General features: G+C 43.0%; 1 protein-coding gene across 1 annotated transcript; it reads right to left on the bottom strand.

Moving 5' to 3' along the window:
* Positions 1 to 8,272: 8,272 nt before the first annotated feature.
* On the bottom strand, positions 8,273 to 20,847 carry nol10 (nucleolar protein 10). Its single transcript, XM_030116749.1, has 21 exons — positions 20,709 to 20,847; positions 20,469 to 20,514; positions 20,289 to 20,387; positions 19,037 to 19,114; positions 18,915 to 18,952; positions 18,531 to 18,667; positions 18,374 to 18,439; positions 18,221 to 18,281; positions 17,899 to 17,984; positions 17,659 to 17,737; positions 16,857 to 17,006; positions 16,650 to 16,716; positions 15,450 to 15,502; positions 14,493 to 14,619; positions 12,925 to 13,004; positions 12,737 to 12,835; positions 12,452 to 12,544; positions 10,456 to 10,626; positions 9,768 to 10,087; positions 9,413 to 9,515; positions 8,273 to 9,040 (listed from the first exon to the last, which is right to left on the bottom strand). The coding sequence occupies exons 1-21, from the start codon at positions 20,772 to 20,774 to the stop codon at positions 8,888 to 8,890; spliced, it is 2,172 nt and encodes a 723-aa protein (XP_029972609.1). The 5' UTR covers positions 20,775 to 20,847; the 3' UTR covers positions 8,273 to 8,887.
* Between the last annotated feature and the right edge of the window lie 182 nt (positions 20,848 to 21,029).

The following is a 21,029-nucleotide window of genomic DNA, read 5'->3' as shown; positions in this document are numbered from 1 at the left end:
CAGACAACTAAAGAGACCTAAAGAACCGGAAAGCCAAAACTATATTATAGAATTCTAAAGGAATTCAAAGGGCTGAAGAAATCTGCAATAACGTGCATCTGGAACCTGAAATGTGATGACAATAAAAGAACAGAAAGAAAACTTGGACTGGTTCTTTGAGTGGAATCCTGTGTAACATCCCTGTGAAGGAAATGTTCTGTTCAAGTCCGGAGCAGAACAAAAATTCAGAGGAATGGACAGTTTCACCGAGGAAACCCAGAACCCACCAGTGTCGCCACATGAAAACCGTTAGCATTTCTGGTGTTTGAGTGTGTACAGCAGTCATTATCGAAAGGTTGACTGAACATAAAAGGCTTCTAAAACAAACAAACCTATTTGCAATTGTAGAGAGATCACGCAAACTCAAAGAAAATCCATGCATGGGCATGGAGAACATGCAAACTTCCCACAGCAAAGTTCTTACTGGAGTCAAACTGACAATATTCTAACCAAGCAGCCAAAGCCCAGCAATAAAATGCTTTTCCAACCGGATTCCAGAAGTTTTCCTCCTTAATGCAGAAGCTAATCAGCTCAAAGGTTGCCTTGGTGCACATCTGGTTTGCACACAGACATGACAAATTAGTGGAGAATGGAGAATTTGGTTAAAGTGACCCAATGGTACATGTGGAAATGTAGAAAAGGAATCAGTTTCAGGAGGCCAGCAGGAAGTTTCGGGGCTTCGGGAGGACCACATATCCGTGGGCTATGCATTAATATCTTTTCCAGGTCTTGAGGCCACAATCAGGCTGGCATTCTACTTTCTGCACAACAGGGTTTCCAGTGAAGTCATTGCTTTTCCAAGTGGTTTCCTCAAAAACGCAGAGGCACAATCATTTTTTGCCATGTAAGAGAGTTCAAATGAGCTCCAGCGACACTTGTCTGGTGATACAACCCCACAATTATATTCCTATGTGGCTGTTTTTCTTCATATTTCTGCCCCGAAGTTGAACTTGCAGCAGCCAAGCATGCTTCAGCTCCTTTGCAGAGCCATGCCTGTCAGGCAGGAAGTAAGCCGGCACTCGGAGGGCTAATTAATTTTCTGCAGATGTTTATCAGGTTTTCCACCATCACAAGATCAGAAAACATTAAAAATAATACATAATAGCAAATTTTCCCTCCTTGCTATGTTTCCTTTGACTGTTCTTTCACTGACTTTCTGTCTCTAGACTGTCCTTCGCCAAGCTCTATCGGCTCTTTTTGTAATGTCTGTCTCTCACTATGAGAGGAATTTCTGTTATCGTGGAACTGCGAACTATTGTGAGCAAACCCCCACATCCACAAGGTCTCACAAAATAAAACAAGGCTAGTGATTGTTGGTGGCCTCCCACATGATACAGTGCAGTGTTATGGGCTGTTGTGGCTGTGAGTGCATTGCTCCTTGCCTTTGGTAGCTCGTAATGCAGTTTGGCACAAACAAATATTACAGACGTCTTCTCCGTTTCTCGAAATTATGCATGTGTATTATATAGGTTTTTTTGTGTCACTGATATTCATATGTGTATTGAATGTTTCTTGTTCTACTGAGAATAGTGAGGCTATCTGACAGAGCCTACCTTCCCGTTCTGAATTCTGTTAAATGATGAATGAACTATTGGAGTCTATATCTACATGTCCCCATGTTTTACAAGATACGAGGAAACTCACTGATTTGAAAGTCACCTTTCAAGCAGAATTCAGCAGTTTGGCTCCTGAATGACACTTTTCTGGTTGATCCATGTGTGCCAAACTTCTTCACACAGTCCAAACACTGCCGCACGCAGGCCAGGATGCATCTGGCCTGGCTACGGTTGGTGACAGTCTACCAGCTGTCACTATTAGGGCGTGAATGGGTGAATAACTAACAATAAAAATAGCTCTCAGGGCTGCTAAAGCAATGGAAAAGCTCCATGTCATTGAACTCTGTTGACTATTCATCTGCCTTAAATAAGATCAGGCCCAGAGAAAACACTATTGTCAGTGGGACTTGATTATTATCTGGTTGTCCCTTTGTATGATGGAGTTTCTGAACGCTGAGTACAAAGTACGACTGAATAATGGCTTTAAGATGAACTAGTTTGTTGTGAGCTGTTTTGGGCATCAAAACCTATTGCAGATCCTCAGCAAGATTAGAAGCAAACTAATATATGCTGTATTTATCTCACATGACTTTGAGGCCTCTGTATTGGTACAGTGGCCAGCTGGGGTCATATCCAGCCCGAAGTCATCAAGGCAGGATTTAAAATGGACAGATGGATATTAAGATGTGCAAATAAAATGTTAAATCAAATCTGTATCCTATTCTCGAATAGTTATATTTAATTCCGTATCCTGAAAGACTAATTGGACTGAAAAGAAGTGACCCTGTGACCATGCGGCTGCCCCAGTTGCCCACTTGTCAGCTCTGTTTCTGGAGTGATGAGAGGAGAGTTGTTTAATCTGGCTCTGTGCTGACTCATCATATCTTCTTCTTTCAAGGTTGAGTTCCCCAGAGTTTGTCTGCTCGGCGGTGTGGAGACCACGGCCCGGGGAGGGAGGAAAAAAAAAAAAAAAAGAATGGGGGGAAAAAAAAAGTGATCGGATTTTCGCTGGAACTTCTTTGGTGCTTCCAGGGTTGGCCTGAAGCTCGGCGAACAAGCTGCATCAGCACATTTCACTCCTTTGATCCTTTTTGCACAAAAAAAAAGTCACAGACTGAAGAGAAGAGTTCACAGCTTTATACAGTCTAGGTGTCATGGTGCTGCCGTTTGCTCTAGGAAACTTTAAAGGACGACAGAAATAGAAGCAAAAGTTCAGATTTGGAAGAAAAGAATGGCCTGAGTGGCCTTCAGTGTTACAGGGGAGGTGCTTGCATGTGGGACAACTACTTGGTGACATTAACTTTTTAACTATTTGCGATATTAAAAAAAAAAAAAAAAAAAAGACTTACTGTTTTCTACGTTTGCAGTCTTTCTGACTTACATCCAAACCTCAAGTGAAAAAAAAACACCGTGAAACACTGTCCAGAGGCAAACATAGTGAGAACAGCCCTTAGTGATCAGGGATTCTGCACAAAAGATGGAAAATTCTAAACTGTAAGCACAGAGACCATAATACACAGATTGAAATGCTACTTTTTGAACCTCACTAAAACTGTTTCACAATTGCAAAACTGTCAAAAAAATAAATAAATAAATTGATTGCGTGCACTAGTTCCATTTCTGGATTATTTTCATGGTCATCACATGTGCTCTGCCTTCTCAGCAGTTAAATATAGATGTGCTCAAGGAGAAAATCAACAGTTTCTTTGCCACAGGCAACAAGAGATGTTCCCATGCTCAGTATATTATGATCATCTGAGGTAGATAAAAACCCTTGAAACCTCCAGTTTTAACTCTTGACTATTTTAATATTTGTTTATATGTATTTATAGGTACTGCCTGAGGTCAACAAGAAACTGGCTGTCAAGCTGATGGGGAAGCGGGGTGAGGGAGGACAGGAGCAAGATTACAGGACATGCTCCACAAAGCCACACACACCGTAGCTTTGAAGGTTATGTTGACGAGAAGGAACGAAAGCAGTTGCGTCATTTATATTCCAGCAAGGGGAGGATATTGTGTTCAGTGGTCACAATAACATAACATGTTTCAAATCACAAAAGTGTGGTTTATGTTAGTTGGACCGTTTAAAAAGGTCAGAGTTTCAGAGAGAAGGGGGAGGAAAAAAAGTGTTAACCTAACTTTCCTGGATTTACCCCTGATAGGGATTAATTGAAATACAAAAAAAGGTTATAACACTTTGTTTACAAAATGGCTTTAAGTGACCTTGTTTAGTTTGTAAATATGAACTGCTCATTCATGTAAAACTGACAATACAGATTTTAAATCGGCAACACCCTGCAATTCACTGCTGATAAAAGGCTGGTGGCTATGAAAAGATAATTTCTTTAGTAAAACATTAAATAAAGCAAGAGATATATTAAAGACAGACTTAAAAAAAACACAAAGAGCTATTCAAAACGTTTTATCCAGTGAAACTTAAAAAGAGCTTTTTTTTTTTTTTAAATAATTTAACTTTTGACAAAAATGGCATCATCTCTTTCTTTCCTTGATTCTAGGTATTATTTATTTTCATGAAGCTATTTTTGCAAGTAATACAGGGGTGGCAGATTGTTATAAGCATCCTAAAACTTTCTGAGTAGCCTCTTGATTTCAGTTTTGGTGCTGGAGAGATATGCTGTATTTTGTTATGTAACAATGTTCTGTCCATACAGAGGATCTGTATTTTGAATATACTATAATTATCAGCCATCTTTCAGTAAACTATTTGATTTTCTCTAAAGCTTTGCCACACTTATTATTATTAGTACCAGTTAATTTATGAAGTACTTTTGTGCAGTACTTTTAATTCTGAAACAGAAGTGACAGAAGAGTCCAAACAGGCCTATTTTTTCTTGGTCTGTTTAAAATAAATCAAAATGCTGCTTTGAGGACGCGTTTCCAACAGGGTGGCGATGAAGCTGAGTGCTGGAAATCCCAAGGCAACTGTTTGCTTTTGGTTTAAAGTTGTGATTTTCCTATCGGCACCTGATGGTGCGGCACAAACTTTGTTCTGTACACCATGTCTCGAAGTCACTGTTGCTTGTCGTTTTGTGACGTTAGAGCGCCTGCAAGGTAATAGTCGGATAATTATCATTATTGTTGTTTTCTAACTTTGATCTGTTCCCAACTTGGAAAAACACCCTGGTTCAGGAACTGACGTACAAAGATGTTATGTACCTATCATAGCTTATAACAGCGTTCTTGTAGCTCACTTGTTGTGGGAGTTGTTTTCTCAAAACTTCAGTTTTTCTCCATTTGTAATAGCAATGTACATTTAATACTTTATTTAGGGTATATATTTTGAATATTTAAAATGAGATCAATCATCACTTCTGATTTTCCAATTTCAGATTTGCACTGATTGTAGAAATTAGTATCTGGTAAGTGGTACTTCCCATCACGTGTCCAAATATGATTTCATAAACATCCACATGTGCTGGCACTTACAGAAAAAAATCCTTCTGTTGCTTTCCCGTGGACTCATGTCATCTTAAATTCAGCTCCATCTCTTATGCTTTGCACCAGCTTCAGCTGACCCACTTCCTGTGGCCTGGTTTTGGTTGTCATGGGGAAGCTGAAAGCCTTGTGAAGTTTTTTCTTTCTTCTTCTTCTTCTTCTTTTTGTTTTTTTTTTAAAAAAAGGGGGGTGTGGGGGGGCTTGATTTAACTGGAATCGTACCCAATGACATTTAGCTAAACAACTGTTATTTGTTGACGCAGGGAAACAGTGTCACTGGTTTTCCCCAAACACAAAGGAGTGAACTAGGCTGGAGCTTTGTCACCGAGGCTGAGTCAGACACTGTACTGATGAATATCTCAGCAAATCCTGCACCTCCTGTTCAAGGCTTTCTCACATCTTCTGTCCACTCCTGGGCAGACCTGTTCTTAAAGCGACAGGAATGAATGAGTGGAGAATTCCCTCCACCGCTTCCAAGACGTGTCACACACCGCATTCGGTCGGAGGTGCTGGAAGTGATTTGTCATCCTCCCCCCCCCAAAAAAAAAGAGAGCTGACATTCACTCCACATCATTAAGATCAGGAACGTCACTTATGCGAGTGACTGCAGAGCATCACATATCTAAAAAGCCACATTTTTAGATTACAACCAAGGGTAGGCTCGAGCCACAACTACAGATATCATGTTTATCTTTATTTTGATTTCAACATGTGCATCATACATATCGCAAAAGACTGGCTTAACCCTGATAAACTGTGTTTCCATGAACTCAATAACTCAATTTTGAAAAAGACGGAGATTCTAGGCTCCCTGTCTTTCCCTCCTGGAGTTTGATTGATATTTCAGTTCGGGGTAAGGTGTGCCGTTTGGTGAAATTCCCGAGCTTTGCTCTGAAACCCGACAGATGGGGTGGGTGGTGGAAAAAGGAAAAGAAAGCAGAATGGCATCAAATGAGTTCAAATGAACTTCGGGGGGCCGGGGTCAGCATGTTGGGTGGCGTTGGGGGGGGTGGTGGCGGTGAGGAGGTGACACGGCCTCCCTCTGCTTTTGAAAGCGGCCAATGCTGGAGCGGAGTGTACAATGCGGGGGTGGGCTGGCCGGGCATTCAGACTGACCTGTTTCTAAGAACTGCAGTTGTTGGCAGGGGAAACGTGTGGGGGGTTGCTATCCTGGCCTCCTCATCCACATTTTTTTTGTCCCTCTCAACTCTTGACCAGAGTTGGTACATTATCTGCTCCAAAGGACACCTGCTTGAGCTCCACCAAGATGCTGTGAAATTTAGACGAACACTCCGATTTCCAGCAGAGCTGTGAAGCTGCTAAAATAGTGACGTTATTGGGAGTAAAAAGTCTTGAGAGAGAGATAAGCAGGGGTGAAAGACTGTACAAGCAGTTGATTTAAGATGTGCGGTTCACTCCATGACAGGGCAAACAGAAACACACACCTTCCATCCTAACATTCACACATGGACAAGTTCACAGTCTCAAAATATTAAACTGTTAGAAAAGTATTGTTACTTTAGCGTGATTGTAGGTATCCAAATGATTACTTCAGTAAGATGTAAAGTGGGAAGTGGTTCTTCTAACCGGGTAGTGGTTCTTGACGCCGGGTCCACGCCGTCCGCAGCATCCGCTCTCACACAGCTGTGTTTAGTGTTACCGCCACAAGACCTCATAACCTCGTAAGAGCAGGTTGTGTTGTGCTGAGGGTTTTGTGGCCATTACTGGCAAGAAAAAAGGATTTTGCAATTTGCCTTCCATGTTTCAAAACTCTTTGAGTGTTGCACCTTTTAAGAGTGTCAATTGATCCTCACCTTTTAACCTGCAACCATGGTGATACTAGCACAATATTTCTTGTCAGTGAATGTCATATTTCATCAAGATCGTTACTAAACAGTGTTGCACCTGAATAAAGAACATTATGTTGCTAAAGTTGAATGCTGTGCTGTAATTAATGTGATAAAGTGTGTTTTGAAGCAAGATTCTACCTCAAAAGATGGGGACAAATGAATTATTAAGTAGGGTCTGACTGATATGGATCTTTAGAGGGAAAATTCCAACATTGGGGATTAAAATTCTGATTACAGTCGATTCCATTTTTCAGTACGAAAAGATGTAATGCCTGCTTTTGATGGCACAAATAGATTCACTTTTCAGATGCCTTTATTATTAGAAAATAATAAGACACCTGGCAGCTGCTGTGGCATCAACCCAGCTGTGTGCTGCAGGGTGTGACCAGTGAAACCCGGTCGTTGCCACTAAAGCAGAAAAACAGCAGCATTCGGCACAGCAGCAGATCACACACATTTTCACAAACGCAAAGTACAAAATAATGATCATTTTCACTCACCTTGTGCTGTTCCATTGAGGATATTATTTCCTCCTCGACCATGTAAGAACTGTGTCCAGTCTGTGATCGTCGGTCCACGTGTGGCTGCCCACCTGTTCCTCAGCAGCCCACCGAACAGGCCCCTTACAGGCACCCATACTTCTGACTTTAAAGTCACAATTCTGAGTTGAAAGTCAGAATTTAAGATTTCTTTTTTTCCCCCAGTGGCCCTAATCCTCTTCTGTAGATGAGAGCTGTTTTGGATAAATTAAAATGTCTGAGTAAACCTTGAGTATCAGTGAGATGCCTCAAACCTGAGTCACTTTCTTTGAAAATGAAAACGCTGCCACTCCTGCCATATCTTGTAAGAATGGATCTAAACCAATATTAAACCCAATGTGGGCGGCTGCAAGAGAAATGTTGATCCTCTTCTCTCCCAAACTCGCTTGAGGAGATTCTAGTGGCAGAGAAAACCAGATCAACTGGTTAGATCATGTCAGTGCAGAATCCTGTGAAGAGTTGATGTAATTAAGCGTGTGTCATGTAATTAAAGGTGTGAGTATCTGGTAAAAAGCTGAAAGCCAACACTGGATGTCTGATATCTGTCGCTCAGGTGGAGATAACTGAATGAAAGACTGTCTGTGGGCACTACTGTAAAGATGAAAACTCCATCCCAGAGAGACCACCACCACAAATTCTGTTACAATTGCAAAAAAAAAACAAAAAAAAACAAACAAAAAAAAAAAAAAAAGTAAGAAAAGTGGCCGATTTGCAGTATTTGTGAAAATGTATTCTTAATTTTCCAAATACTTCATCTCATATGCAAAACAGCTAAGATGGACGGGCATTGTAAGGTATGAAGGTATGAAATGTACCGTTCCAGTTTTTCTGGGATGGACCCGGTGATGTCCCCCAGTCCCCGGTCTTTGGTTTCTGCAGTCAGTTTGCAACACGAGCTAGGAAACACGGAGCAGGGATCCTCAAAGCAGGGCTCTGTCTTCTAGTCCTGACCCATTAAGGCAGGTGAGTCATCTGCAGGTTTGTTTCTCAAAAGGTTTTTTGTTGTTTTTTTTTTGTTTCTGATCCACCATCGCCCTGCTTGCTCACGGTGACAGGAGATGTTGTAATTGTATTGAAAACAATAACTAAATGGTGTACATGTATATGTTCCCACCTCACCTTTCCAACAATAAAGACGTTTAAAATACTACACACATTTTGCTTTTTAGAAATTGTACTTGCATGTTTTTTTTTTCTGGACTGTTAAAAAGAAAAAGGCTGTTTTGGATCAAATATAATATATTGTACAAATGTTATTAATACAGCATTTTCCTAACAATATACAGTTACACCAAATAAAAAATAAAACACGTCGCTGTTATGCAAATGTTAACAGAGATCATATAGAGTCCATTCAGCTCTTCACTGCCTTATATTTATATCACCCACTGTGTGAGTGGGAGAACCTACGAGGATCCGGCAGCTGTCGGAGTGCCGGGACAGGGACTCAGTGGCGGCCTCTTCCTCTTCCTCTTCCTCTGCCGGCCCAGCCTCTCCCGCGGCCGCGGCTGCTGCTCAGGTGTCCGGCTGAGCGCCGCAGCTTCTTCCTCTCCTCGTGGTGCTCTCGCTCGGCCTGCTGCTGCTTCCTCTGCTGCTCCGACTGCACAGGACGGCAAAAGGACATGATGCAATGACAGCGGATGATACAGGAAACCATTATGTCACAACATGCTTTATGATAAGATGCAAAATGATGCAACAAACTCCAACATGCTGATGATGATGAGAGAATTTGCAATAAGAAATGTCACTACAGGATGAAGCACTACAGGATTTCGTATGAAACGATATGAAAAACAATGACAGAGGAGGCTCAGGCTCCGGGAGGACACAAAACAATGCGACGGAAGACGCGGCGGTGTATTTTGGTTCACTGCTCCCACAAGAATAACTCCCATTATCTCTGAGCAAAAACATCTGTGGACAAATTCACAGAGAGGTTAAGTGATGCGGCACGGTTCCACAGGCGCACCTTCTTGAGCGTGAAGGTCAGCTGCTTGCTGCCCACCGCCGTGTCGGCCGTGCTGCTGGTTCCGGAGCGCTCCTCCACTTTCAGCCGGTCCTCCAGAGAGGCGCTGCGGGAACAAAGAGTGTCAGATGGCGTTTTAGGTGATCAGATCACACGTGGTGAGTGAAAAGAAATCACTGGCGAACGCCATCATGCCACGCTGTGAGGATGTCTCGGTCTCGCCACATGCGATATGATGCATATTGATGTCAGGTGGAAACTTCTGAGAACTAGTTGAAGGTTTGATTGACTCAAAACGGGCAAAAACACAGTATGAATTTTACACTCAGTACTTCCAAGCTCATTGCTGAGGACGTACTTCTGAAGCTTCTGCTTGCGGGCCATGTCGTTGAAGCTCCTGAACTCCTCTCCGGCTTTGATCTGATAGAACCGGGGCTGGATGGTCTTCTTGCCGTCGGCCGCGTCGGACGCCGCCTCGCCGCCGTTCGGCCGCTTCTCGAGCAGGACGGTGTTGCGGTCGGCCTCCTTCTTCTCCTGCCGCCGCCGCTCCTTGCCCTCCAGCCACAGCAGCCGGCGCTGCTCCCTCACCTCCTCCACCCAGCCCTTGTCGTCGTCGTCGGAGCTCTCTTCCTCGGAGCTGCCGCGGCCCTCGGGCTCCTCCTCGTCCTCCTCGGCCGCCTGGAACGGAAAAGCGAGACGGGCGGTTTGATGTGGCGCGCTTGCAGGGAGCCACTAAAATTTCACACGGAGGCAAGAGAGCACAGCGAAGCCGGCGGAGGCTTGAGAACAAGGGGAGAAACGCGTGACCGTGTCTGGAGGGAGCCGCAGCTAAAAAGAGGGCCCTCGTTCTAATATTAGCCGCGGCTTTGGAAAAGCCGCTGTTTGCCGAGGCTTCCCACCTCTGGCTCAAACCCACTTGAAAGACTTGACTATGGTCTGCGAGAGCGGCCGAAGCGGGGCCGTTTGGAGGCCGGGCTTCTGCAAATATTAGCGTTTGGAAAAGCAGGGAAACGGGAAAAGGTGAGACGACGGGACGGAGAGTCGACCTGCTGGGAGGCCTGCTGAGCCAGCAGGCGCAGCTTCTTCTTCCTCTTCTGGCCCACCCTGGAGATGATGGGGTTGAGCAGGCGGAAGTCCTCGCTCTGCTCGTCCACCTGGTAGTCGGGGTTTTCGAACATGACTTTGAAGCGGTCGTCTCCGAGGAGGCTGGGCAGCGCCTGCAGGGGTGAAACCGGCCGGACGGCGAAAATTCATAAGTGGATTCGACATTTAAATCTCAAACACTCTTGGTTTCATTTTTGCCACAATCCTCTGGCTTCATGAAAACTTCACGGTTAGTGCCAGTCTTGAAATTACTGTTACAACTTGTTCCTACATCAATGTGTAACGGAGTTTTTTTTTAAGCAATTCAAAAAATAATGGTATGATTTCTGTTTAACATATTTCTTTTTCTAACAATGTCTTTTCTTTATTTTTAAAAGTATGAACATGAATAGACACGCCCTCTCGAAATAACAAAAACAGCAAAAAAACATTTAGTGATTGATCAATCAAACGTTTAAATTTGTCCATTTCTCAATCCAATATCATTTACCTCAGTCATACTTTTCAACTCCAATTTGTTTGCTCCAATGTAGCTTCTAAACTGGAGATATTTGAAAAATTGCTTCTTATTAATGTTGTATTTATGCTTGAGTATCAAGACATCATATATTCTGAGTCTGCTGAAGACAGATCCTGAATTTTTCCTTTAGTTGATCGTTGTTTAAACACGTCATCCTGAAATCTCAGTTTCTCCAAACTCAGGTAAAATAACAGGTTCCTTCATACATCATACCACACTTTAACCATGTTCTTTATGACTGGATTATTTGTTTCTTAATCAAATCAGCTGAGGGACATTCTGTGTATTAGAATGATATCTTACAGGCCTGAGTTGAGACGCCCACTGATCTCTATGTGGACACTTTATTCCTCCCTTGTTACACGATAGATGAAGCAATTATAATCTAACCCTGGATTGTTTATTTTTCCATATAAAACTAAGAATAAGCTTTTTAAATTTACTAAACCAACGCGCAGGAAGCGTCAGGGGGGGATAAATGTTGACCCTGCCAATCTTCCATCTATTTCCTGTTACTTCTTAGGTTCGAGTTTTGTAAATATTTTCCCTGTGAACCACCGAGGGGAGAGTTCCCTGCTAATATTTTACCGAGCACCTTGAGATCAGACTCAGGGAAGCTTATCTGCCTCATATTCTCACGTTTATTACCTGGCATAATAAGATAATCGGTGCACGTGTGGTAGAGTTAGGGAGGCGACCATTACTAAATGATTCCTGCTACATTTAGATATGAATCAAATCAGAAACAGTCTTTTAGCTTTAGTGTTGAGCCTGGTCAGCCCCGGTTGATCACTGGATCTATAAAGCACTTCCAACCCTCTACAATTCCAAGAAGCACATTAAATTTTCCAGTTTTTGTATCATTCAGTCACCGTGTATAATAAAGCATGCTTGAACGTTTCTGAGAGCAAACGCATCAAAACACAAAACGCAATATTAAGAAGATCAGTGAACCACACCAGGAACAAACATGGTGGGGTTGATACTGAACTCTGTTACATAAATTTCAGAACTTATCAGTTATTTTATGGAGCAGTTCAGGGCAGAGCCTCACTTTATGGTGCCGCCACCGGAAGTTGCTTTTATTGCTTTTTTTTAAAATTCATTCCGTCACTTCAATAAAACATGACTGTTAAACATCATGTGACTTATGTCACTTTTATAAAAACTATTACTGCACATGAATGCAATTGAATGAGGTTTATATTTATGAGGTCTCATTAGCTTTTAACATATTTAACACAAGTTTTTTTTGTAGCAAAAATTCATTTTATTATTTTTCAATGCGTTTCCTATCCAGGGTAAACATGAGATCAGATTCATGATCAGATTCAGATTCATTCTGCGTAACAACCTTTCCAAATGTGGAGCACAGAGAAGAGTGTGACCGCCTTTATCTCGTCGTCAAGCTTTCTTACCTTGCCCTTCTTCTTCCTCGCAGCCTCTTCAGCCTCATCGTCGCCTTCTTCCATGAGCTTGAGAGCCAGTTCCTTGTTGACCTTAGGTAGAGCCTGTCTCAGGAGAAATTACACATCCATATCATCGACGTGTGACAGAATCTACATGCTCGTCTCACAGCCTGCATGTAAGCTTTGCTTTAAGAACACAGGGTTGCTTCTCTGAGGAGGGACTGACGTATCCGTACCTCACGTCAAGAAAGGATGAAAGTGCATGAAGTGGAACACGTTGTGGGGATTGCTCACCTTAACTTGCACTCTGTGGGTCCGGGACTCCTCGATCTTTTGGCGGATCTTGTCCTTCCGATACTCCTCATATGCGAAGGGATTGGCCATGGTTTTGACCTGCGGTTGTATCAAACAACAAAATGTTTCTGATGACGGTCCGAGAGATCCGCTTGAGAAGAGAGAGCTGCAGAAGGTAAAGTCAGTACCTTGTGATAAAGTCTTATGTCCATGAAGTATCCGTGCATGTAGGCCCGCAGGAGCGAAGAGCCCACCAGGTGAGACAGGCCTGGCATGAAGGACAAGAACACACAAGTGTGAAAAGAGACGACACTGAATTGGCTTCAGAAGTTCAACGTTTGAATTGCTGTAACATTACTGGTTATTCCACGTTTTCTCAAAGCATCAATCTGGGCCAAAGGAGAGCATTTATTTTAAATATTAACAGATTTGCTCACATGCAGCGTATTATTGTGATCACATAGCGATCCTCAGTTTACTTCCAATAGAATCACCATACATGATCCAAAAATATCAGAGCTTATGATCACTTTTTAACAAGCTAGTACAGCGTGAGACCAACGCAGGTTGAGATCAAAAGGTATTTCGTAATAAACCATAATGGCAGTTTCGCATAAATTCAGTAGTTTTATCCTTTTAAGAGAAGAAATTAAAGCACAGCTTCTCTTTGAGTCAAAAGCTGAAAAGCTGCTTCCATGGATGATAACAGACGTTTGCCCCTGTGCTAACCATTATGATGTGATGTTTCCAATCTGGCCTCATTGCTGTGGCTGTCTGACCTCAATTATTTTTTCTTTTTTTAATCTTTTCTATACTTATACAATTACAACTCCATAATTGAGTAGTTTAAATACAAACAACCCGCTACAGTTTCTGCTCCTCAGATGATTAATTAAACGCTGCAGCTGAGCTCCTAACCTTTAACTCCACCACCTCACACAGATCAAAGGTCGTAGCCGGTGAAACCGTAACATTTAGAACCCTGAGCTGCACAACTCAACACTTGAGTCATCGCTTCCTTACTTTTGTTTGGTGAAGACCGACTCATCACATCGAGACCATAACTGATCGGAACCATTTGTGCTCCAGACAGAATGCGAAGGGCCTTGAGCTGAACTCAGACATCCTGAACATTTCCAAAGAGCCTGGGGGGAGAGTTTGGTTCTTTCTAGAAATCATATCTGGCATGTTGAAGCCTGTAAAGCGTGGAGACGTAAGATTACGGGGGGAGCCAGTAGCTCTTCGCAGAGAAACCCCCGCCGAAGCGCTGAACCCGGGGAGCCTCGCTGTTATGTAACAGGGCCGCATTACGTGGCTCCTGTAAGTCAACACTGCTCGTCCCCTGCCTGCCCCCTTCGCTCCTTTTCTACTCCACGCCAGCCAATCGCTGCTCCGGGTCTTGTCACTTGATCTTTTTACTGCTGAGCCTGCATTCCTATGTTCATTCAACCCCTCTGGTGTCCACCCCCCTCCCCTCCGACCCCTCCCACACTACTTTTCTTACCTAAAGCCTCTCAATCATTCCCCAGGCCTCTACTTAGAAAGTCTCGGCGCCGTGGCTCACACTGATTCATGGTTTTGGGGAGAACTTGTGAGGCTCCGGATTAAAGAAGATATTGTCAAGGTGTTCCTGATCTCTTGAGCCCCGTTCTCTTTCATGCTCGCTCTGGGACGGGCCTCTCCTGGGAGCCACGGCGCAATTTTGAGGCGGCTTGTTCCACGAGGTTGAGGGGAAATCCGGCCAAGTCTCACTCACCCAGATTTTCCAAGTCTTTCCGAGTGACGAACTTGTAGTCATCATACACCGTGCTCTCCGGGCTTTCCTCCAGCTCCTCAGTCAGGCTGTCGAGGAAGGAGCACCACCGAGGCGCTGGGCCCAGAGCCTACACACAGTTTCCCTCAGCGTTAACTTGTGGGTTCGCTCGCTGACATAAAAGCATTTTCTTTAACACTGTCCCGTCCGTCATGATGGAAACAAGCCCCGCCCACACACACACAACAATATCGAGTTTCCAGCTGAGGACAGAAGAGAAATGATGCAGGGGATAAATTAAGATTGGAGTCAGAGAGAACTGCATGAAGGCGGTTCATCATGCAGCTTCGGTCTGATGACAGCGAGTTCTCTGACGCACACGACAACACAAATCCCAGAAGGCCTGGTGAACATGGCGGTGTGTTTATTCCAGAAGCTGCTCTGTGCTGCATTGTTAACGGTAATATTGGTAGAATTTCTGGCTTGATCGCTTAAAAAAAAACTAATATCTACACCACAGAAACCAGATCTGTCATAAAAGGAATGAACTCATTATTTCCTCTACATTCTGTATAATCATCCAAACATATTTTTCTGAGAAGTCACAAGTTAGGCTTGTAGAGGAGAAGAGGGAAGAAAAAAACCCAATTTTAAAATCTACAACAGGTTTTTTAGCTAGAGAGAAACCATAAGCTAACAACGTACCACTTAAAATGTGTGACCTAAAAGGCTCCAAGTCAAAACAACGATTAGATTCTGGATTTTTTTTATCTCAATTAATTAGAGGAAGTGTGAAATATTTCCCCAGTTTGATCAGTTCATCATGAAATCAGACAGTTTAGTGATAAGTGACAGTACAAGATGTGCTTGGAGTGCTCAGTTATGCTGCAACATTAAGTTTTATAACATACATGCACAGAAATATGTTATTTCATTTGTAAAATGCTTGTGTGAACTCACAGGAATGTAGAAAGTGTTCATCTTGGGGTCTTCGTTGGCAGTGAACAGCATACCTGGTCATGAGACAGATCGTCTATTAGTGTGTTTTATTCATGCTTGTGTGCGGCAAACCGAAACACCAAAACAAATCAAACCAGGGCGCACAATGAAGACGAACCGCAGAGGTCGTCCCAGACCAAACATCAGAGGCGTCCTGCAGCAGATCTGCTTATTCTAAGCTATTTATATTGTAGCTTTGTGACAAGTGCCCCCAGCATTTTGGTTCTAAAATGCTGTAGCGCGTGAAATGGCATGCAAATGTTGCAAAAAAAAAAAAAACACTCCTGTAATTGCAATAATAAACACAAATTTAACAAAATGCAGCACAGTTTGCATAGACCTGCAATTGTTTTGGTATAAACGGTAAATGAACATAATTGCAAAAGAAGAAAAAAAGCCTGCAAGATCCTGGAGGGACTGTTTTGGGAAAATGCCTGTGTGACTAAGAGTGATAAAGTAAACTGCACAGCTTAGCCAAACTTTACTTTCTCTCTTTTTTGTGCAAAACCAATCAGAGGGTTATCTCATGTGGGAGCATTGTGGAAAAAAAAGTTATTTAAAGCGATGTCTGATTAACAATTATGAACCTGTTTTTAATGGCTTTCAGACATGCTGGACAACAGAATTTATGAGATAAAGAATGCTAAAAAGTGGCTTCAAATGGCTTTTCCGATTAAATATGAGCATTAAATTACTTTAAATGGGAACTTCGGTATTTTATGAGCAAGTTTGTGTCTCTGTTGCTCTGACTGACACAAGAAAGGTGGAGAGATTCCGTGGAGAGACCTGGACTACAGTTGAAAACTGGTGTTATTTTCATCACATTTCAGTTAGAACTGCTTTGTGCTTGACGTGTTACTAGAAGTTCTTCCTATAAAAACATGTGTAACAATACTGGTTTCATAGATCCATCATTATGTGTCTAAATTAGGTGTTTTTGGTAAAATGAAGGAGCCTTCAGTCCCCTGTAAGTTGACTGTTGCTTTACTGTATGATGGCGCCGCCTAGTGGTAAAAAGAGGTGGACGCAGGTTTTATGTAAAATCAACATCAAATGTGTCTGTGTGCGAGCTGTGGGTGAAGAGATGAAGAACAGCAGTTATTCTTCATGTTTCTGTAAAAAGCGGATGCTGTGTTTCATCTTTCCTCGAGCTGTCCTCACCTGAATTGGGGTACATGCAGACATCGTTGAGGTTGGCCTGAGGCTCAATGGAGGAGAACAACTTGCCCTGTGGTGAAGACAAAGGACGATCAGGAAGAGCCTCCAAGGAAAAGGTGATGATGATGATTTCTGCCAACAGCTTTTTATTTCACACCCGAGGGGGACGACTCGTATTAAAACATCACGGGAACAGAATCGGTTGCTCACCGTGTCTTTGTTCCACATTTTTATGATCTTAGAATCGGAGGACACGACCAGGTTCAGAGGATCGTGGAAGTTGAGCGATTTGATTGGCAGGTTGTAAAAATGGTCTTTGACCAGAAGCGGCTGGTTGGATCGCAGGTCATAGAGCAGCACCTTCAGGTCCAGGAAGAGGAAGACAGAAGAGAGTGTCAATGGCCGCGGTGACACATTCACACTTTTTAAAATCTATGATCGATGGTGTGATAGTGAACAGAGAGAACATCAATTTGGTGTTTTTAAAGTCGTGATCTCGAGCTGGCATCGTCACCGGATTTTGTCTGAGTTGAGATGCTCCAGGTGAGCACGGTAAAGATGGCTTCACAGAGCCAGTAATCTCAAGTAAAGAGTAGTTTGAGCCGAGTTTCAGTGAAGTGTGAATCCAGAACTCTTGAAGATATGGACAAAGGGCTCTGTAAACCTCAAGCAGTGCATCTGAGCCCCATGAATACTCATCATTTCATATTTTAAAGATCTGTATGTCCACACAAAACTGCTGCCAGGCATGGTGTTGTATGTTTTCTTTTAATGGGTAGAGTCACAAGTTTCTATAACTACATTAAAGATCAGAAGTTCAGAACTTCATGGTGCTTCATTTTTGTTGAATAATTGAAGCTCTAATATTATCTCTCTGGGTCTTAAAAAGGTCAATAAACTTTTCAGAAAGCCTCTGCTCTGGCAGCATTACATTTAGCATAATGTTACACGTTTCTGAAATAATGACTGTAAACTCAAATAGGAGGATCAAAACCTGACTGATGAGGCTCACCTGTCCTGTGCTGGTGCCCACGGCCATACCGAGGGAGCCGTTGAACTTCAGCGCACTGATAGAAGGCAAACTCTGAACTCTGCAGGTAAAAAAAGAATAAAAAGGCAAATCAAAATGATCCGAGCTCCTTCTGCCACTGCGTGTCTGGACGACACACAGCGGGCGGATTGGTTTTTAGACACAGGCCGTGGAGGAAAGTGTCATGTGGGCATCGGGGCTGAGATCTGGTCTGGTACTTACTCTGCCCCTTCAGCGAGGCTGCTCAGGGCACAGTCCAGCTTTCCCACTCGGTTGCGGACCCGAGGGTCCCAGCATTCAACCCTGCCCTAGTTACAGCATAAAGGGGGGGAAACGTCAGCCACCCGGACAGCAGCAAATCAAATATAAAGGCAGCAAATCAAATAAAAGTGATTAAATTCAAACCGCTAACCCATTAAGGGGTTGGAAACGCCTCCTGTTTACTATCAAATTTCTATAACGGCCAGTTTGGATGCAAATACAAAACTGTCTGACAATCAGCCACACAAGCAATCGGGTTCACTGTGCCTCACGTCACACTGACCTCAGAGGATCCAGCCGCGAACAAGTGATGGACGGGGTTGATGTCACACACATTGTTCTCCCTGACCGGAAAATCAAGAAACAAATATGTCGGTGTGAACATCAGCTGAGATCAGACTAGATTTTCATAGTACGGCTGCAAAGGAGAACTTACACAGCGTCAGTCTGCAGGGAGTTCAGGAAGCGCCCCTGTTCCAGGTTCAGTCTGTACACCTCTGAACTGAGAGCGAAACAACACAAGCAAAAAGTTACAACTCATTCCATTAAATACAACTAATTAAAAATGGTGTTAGATGCGATCAGCTCCTCACCTTGTCCCCACGAAAAACAGGTCACATGAGGGGTAGTGGTAAGAAAAGTCCCGTCCAAACTTTGGAATGCGTGTCTTGTAGTAGTGTCCATGTTGAGAGTGGAACTCTACGTACCGATCGCAGTGCAGGAACACCAACTGCACAAACATAGAAAGGAGGGATCAAGAGATCAGAAACGAGAGTGGAGAACTCTGTTAACACATTTCTTAAGTGCTCTACCTCGTGCAGCTCTTTCATCAAAGAAAAAACAAACTAAATTTAATGCTGCCAACACGGAGCTGACCATTTCTACACGATAAAATATTCACATAAAAGTGTTTTCAATGACTTCACACAAAAGTTTTATTATTAATCCGTTGGGAAATGAACCGTTCAGAATCTCACCTTAGAATAGTCATCAGACAGGACATCAAACGCCACCACTGTGAGAGACACAAAAGAAAGTTGTTCGTTTCAGTCAGGCAGCTCATAGAGGCCAAGCAACAAGCGAGAGTCTGCATCTTTACCGTCTGAGTCCAGACAGCGCTCAAACTTGAGGGACAGCTGATAGGTGTCGTAACAACGAACTCTCGGTTTGTAAGTGCCTGGAAACAATGAAATGATGGTGAAACATGACGTGAACACGCTTTTGAAAGAGACAACATCGATAATCTTTCATAGGTAAGACTGCAGTTTTATCAACAGCTTCCACATTTGAGACAAGCCACAAAAGGTGATGGGGTAAGTGTTACTGTTCAGAGTGTGGGATCGAAGAAGACTCATGAGAAAGACTGGGGATGACCGCCATGTGATCTGCTGCTACTTTTTTCCAAAGCCATCATAATATCCACCAGGACATTTTAGAACATTTACTTCTACTTCCTGTCCCGAGATCTGCAGAGAATCTTTGGGCTGAAGCACAATGAGCTGCAGATGAGCTAAAAATGGCTCCTATTGAAGTAAGTGAGCTTCATAATATCTTGGCAGGTTCACATGCTGATGGCCTTCATGCCACAATGCACTGACATGGAAAGTCAAGTACAGAGAGCAGAATTGAATATATTTTTAATAACCTTTCTGTACCATTAGTCCATTCTTGGCATTTCTCATCAAATATTTAAACACTGCCAGAGGCTGTAAGGTAGAATGAGAAAAAGTATAACATAAAAAAAAGCCTAAGATATTTTTGTATAAATATATAATAACTTCAAAACTGTTGTAATTAAGAACTTTCTTTTGACATCGTTTGTGATATAATCTTTAGACATGTCATTAGCAATCTGGCCTAATAGTCAGAGGATCATGACTTCAAATACTGGCTAGGCCTTTTTATATGGAATTTGTTTGTCAATCCATCCATCCTCTATACCGCTTTATCCAGTTCAGGGTCACAGGGCGCTGAAGCCAATCCCACATAACTATGGATTTGGGCATTATACATCTTGGACAGATCACCATCCATCACAGGACAGAGAGAGAACCACACATGCATGTTAGTGACCCTAATATACCCCAAGGTGTACATGGGTGTGTGTGTGGTTGCCATTCTGTGTGTTTGCCCTGCGATGGACTTGTGACCTGACAAAGGTGTATTCAGCCCTGACCCATAGTTAGCTGGGACTGGCTCCAGTGCGCTGTGACTCTAAAAGGTCTGGGTCATGTAGAAGGTATGATACTTCAGACTTGGTAAGGCAGGCAGGAATATAGTGCAACATTGCTATTGGCATTTCGAAACTACACCATCATGCAGCCACTTGAAGCTCAGAAAGCTGGTCTCACCTGCAGCCAGGATGTACTGACCGTCCCTGGTCACTTTGATGGAGGTGCACACTGTGGGCATCTCGAAGTCCTGGATGAGCTCGATCCTGCGCTGGATGTCTGAGATGAAATGTCACAATGAACGTTCATGTTGTGGAGTCCAGTCTCCGATGCTGACTTTAGACATGACTTTAGACTCACCAACATCTTGCTTTTGGAGCTGCCTTTTCTTTCGATCTGACAACCACTGTAACGACACGAGCGATCAAAAACACCGCCTATATCACATATGCAATGTGATCTATATTACACGAGACTGAAACATTTGGTCAAACAAGCAAAGTTGAGTAAATGTTTGCTAGCTGGCTAGGCTAAAAGTGAGTAGCAACATTTGAATTTAGTACATTCAACTGTGTGTTCGGGACAAGCTGGACTTCGTACCTCCGGGAGAGACTTTCCGTGACTTAAGTTGTAAATCTTCACATCGTTCACACTGGATATCTGCATTTTGTAGAATGAAAAGCGCCACGGTCACACATAACACAGGTCCGACTCCCACACCGGCTGAAAACACGTTTCTGCCCGGAGTAACAACAGGAAGAATGTGTTCTGGCAAATAGGTCCGATTAGAAACAACTCCCGGGAAATAAAATAGTCCGGGTACAGGGAAAGCCCATACAGATTATCGGTATCAATTGAAATTACTTAGAAAAATCTACAAAAAGATCATTTTGACGCAGCTTTGGATGTACCATGTCAAAT

Source organism: Salarias fasciatus, chromosome 19 (assembly GCF_902148845.1).
Source record: "Salarias fasciatus chromosome 19, fSalaFa1.1, whole genome shotgun sequence".
Taxonomy (NCBI): domain Eukaryota; kingdom Metazoa; phylum Chordata; class Actinopteri; order Blenniiformes; family Blenniidae; genus Salarias; species Salarias fasciatus.
Note: the sequence above shows the minus strand (reverse complement) of the source record. Positions and strands in the feature narration are given on the sequence as shown.